The sequence below is a fragment of the Aptenodytes forsteri genome, unplaced genomic scaffold (genome assembly GCF_000699145.1).
Source record: "Aptenodytes forsteri isolate BGI_AS27 unplaced genomic scaffold, ASM69914v1 Scaffold227, whole genome shotgun sequence".
NCBI lineage: Eukaryota > Metazoa > Chordata > Aves > Sphenisciformes > Spheniscidae > Aptenodytes > Aptenodytes forsteri.
Genome location: NW_008795365.1, coordinates 1,416,242 through 1,418,058, shown reverse-complemented (window position 1 = coordinate 1,418,058; position 1,817 = coordinate 1,416,242). Strand labels below are relative to the sequence as shown.

Genomic DNA, 1,817 nt, shown 5'->3' with positions numbered 1-1,817 from the left:
GAAGTATTTAAAAGACGTGTAGATGAGGCGCTTAGGGACATGGTGTAGTGGTGGACTTGGCAGTGCTAGGTTAACGGTGGGACTTGATGATCTTAAAGGTCTTTTCCAACCTAAATGATTCTATGAATACAATCCAAAAGATGTTTCACAGGTGGCCATGAAAAAAGTAAAAGCACATTTTGGCAGTTAAACAAACTTAGAGTCAAAAATCAAAGCAGTTACCCAGAAGTACCAATTTCAGTGGTCAGAAGCCACATCCCTGCCTGTTAGGTGCCATGACTGGGAAAGATAGTTAAACCATTATTCAATAAAAATACCAGCAATAAAGATGATGGAAAGAAGCAGTAAAGGCTGAGTGGGTATGCAGTGTGTATTATTATTATTATTATTTCACTTCATGACCTAAAAATGCACTTTATCTCTATACCTTGGAAAGGGATCTAGCTCCATTCTACAGATAAACCCAAGGTCACAAGGCAGCCCCATAGAGAAGCAGGGAATTAATGGAGCATGCCTGAGGAAAGACTTCCAGTGCTGGTCACAGACAGCAGACCAGAGCTGCCTGCTTTCCTCAGCTTCAAAAATGAAACTTTTATGTCTTTGTTTTTTTGGTGTTTTGGGGTTTTTTTTGAGGGTTTGGTTTTTGTTTTTTTTTTAAACAACCCTCAAATAATGTAACAGTAGGTGATGGGAACTGGAGAAGGAAATAGATGACAGTAGTTTAGTAATTCAAGGCAAGGCAAAAATCATTCAACTTCTTAGATTTACTTCAATTCCTACTTAAAAAAAAATAAATTAATTACAGTATATAAGAAGTCCTTAATCCACAAGGCCCAGTTGTGAATCTGTCCAGTGTTTTTTGAAAGTATTTACATTTACACAAATAAGAAACAAATTGCTCTGAACTGTCTGTGCAGTTTGCTTCCAGCTGCCCTAGGCACGATTAATGAGAGATCAAGTAACTCTTGCATGGCAAAATGTATTTAAACAAACTTACCAGAAGCATCAGCCTTAATGATCCCAGGTATATGATCAGAAAAAACACAGAAATCATAGCTAGAGTGAGAATTCCACGAATCCACCAATTTTTCCATCTATTTAAAAAAAAGAGAATAAAAAGCAAGCGGTTATAAATGAAAATAAATGCCACTTCCTTTACTAACTAGAGATTAAGGTGTATTAGAAATAGTGGGAGTTCCAGAGATTTTCATGCTTAATAAAACACATAGCAAGAAACACAGAATCAACCAACTATCCAACTAAACAAGATGCACAGTAAAAGAAATTAAAGTTAGCCACCTTTCTTCTTCCCCCATGCTCCCCCCCTGCCCAACATAATTTGCAATTAAATGGATCAACCCCATATTGAAGCTGCTGTGAAAATCAGGACCCTCAAAAAGCATCACATAATCAGCAAGATTGATGGGGTCCAGCCATGTAAAGGCTTACATATGAAAGAAAGGCTGTCAGGTAAAAAGCATACGATTCTTTGGGGAGTAACAGACAAAAAAACCCAGGTGATCACCAACTTTCCATAGCAGCAAAGTAGCTATTTTGCTAGATAGAGGGTTGTCTATTGAAAGCAGTCCTGTGCTCTTGTGAGCACTGGAACCAGGACAGGAAAACATGTGACAATGAGGGGTGATGGGTCAAACTAGCTGTACTCTTCTGCCCTTATAGACCTTTACAGCTGCTTGTGGCTACCTAAGGAAAGCAGAATAGAAATTTCTGTTACCATAGAATCATTTACGTTGGAAAAGACCTTTAAGGTCATCAAGTCCAACTGTTAACCTAACACTGCCAAGTCCACCACCAAA

General features: G+C 38.3%; 1 protein-coding gene across 1 annotated transcript in view; it reads right to left on the bottom strand.

Annotated features, from left to right (window-relative positions):
• Positions 1–1,817, bottom strand: part of CDS1 (CDP-diacylglycerol synthase 1) — a 58,478-nt gene that overhangs the window by 21,855 nt on the left and 34,806 nt on the right. Inside the window, exon 5 of the mRNA XM_009280272.1 lies at positions 998–1,094. Within this exon, the coding sequence (XP_009278547.1) occupies positions 998–1,094 (97 nt within the window). The remainder of the gene's footprint in view (positions 1–997; positions 1,095–1,817) is intronic.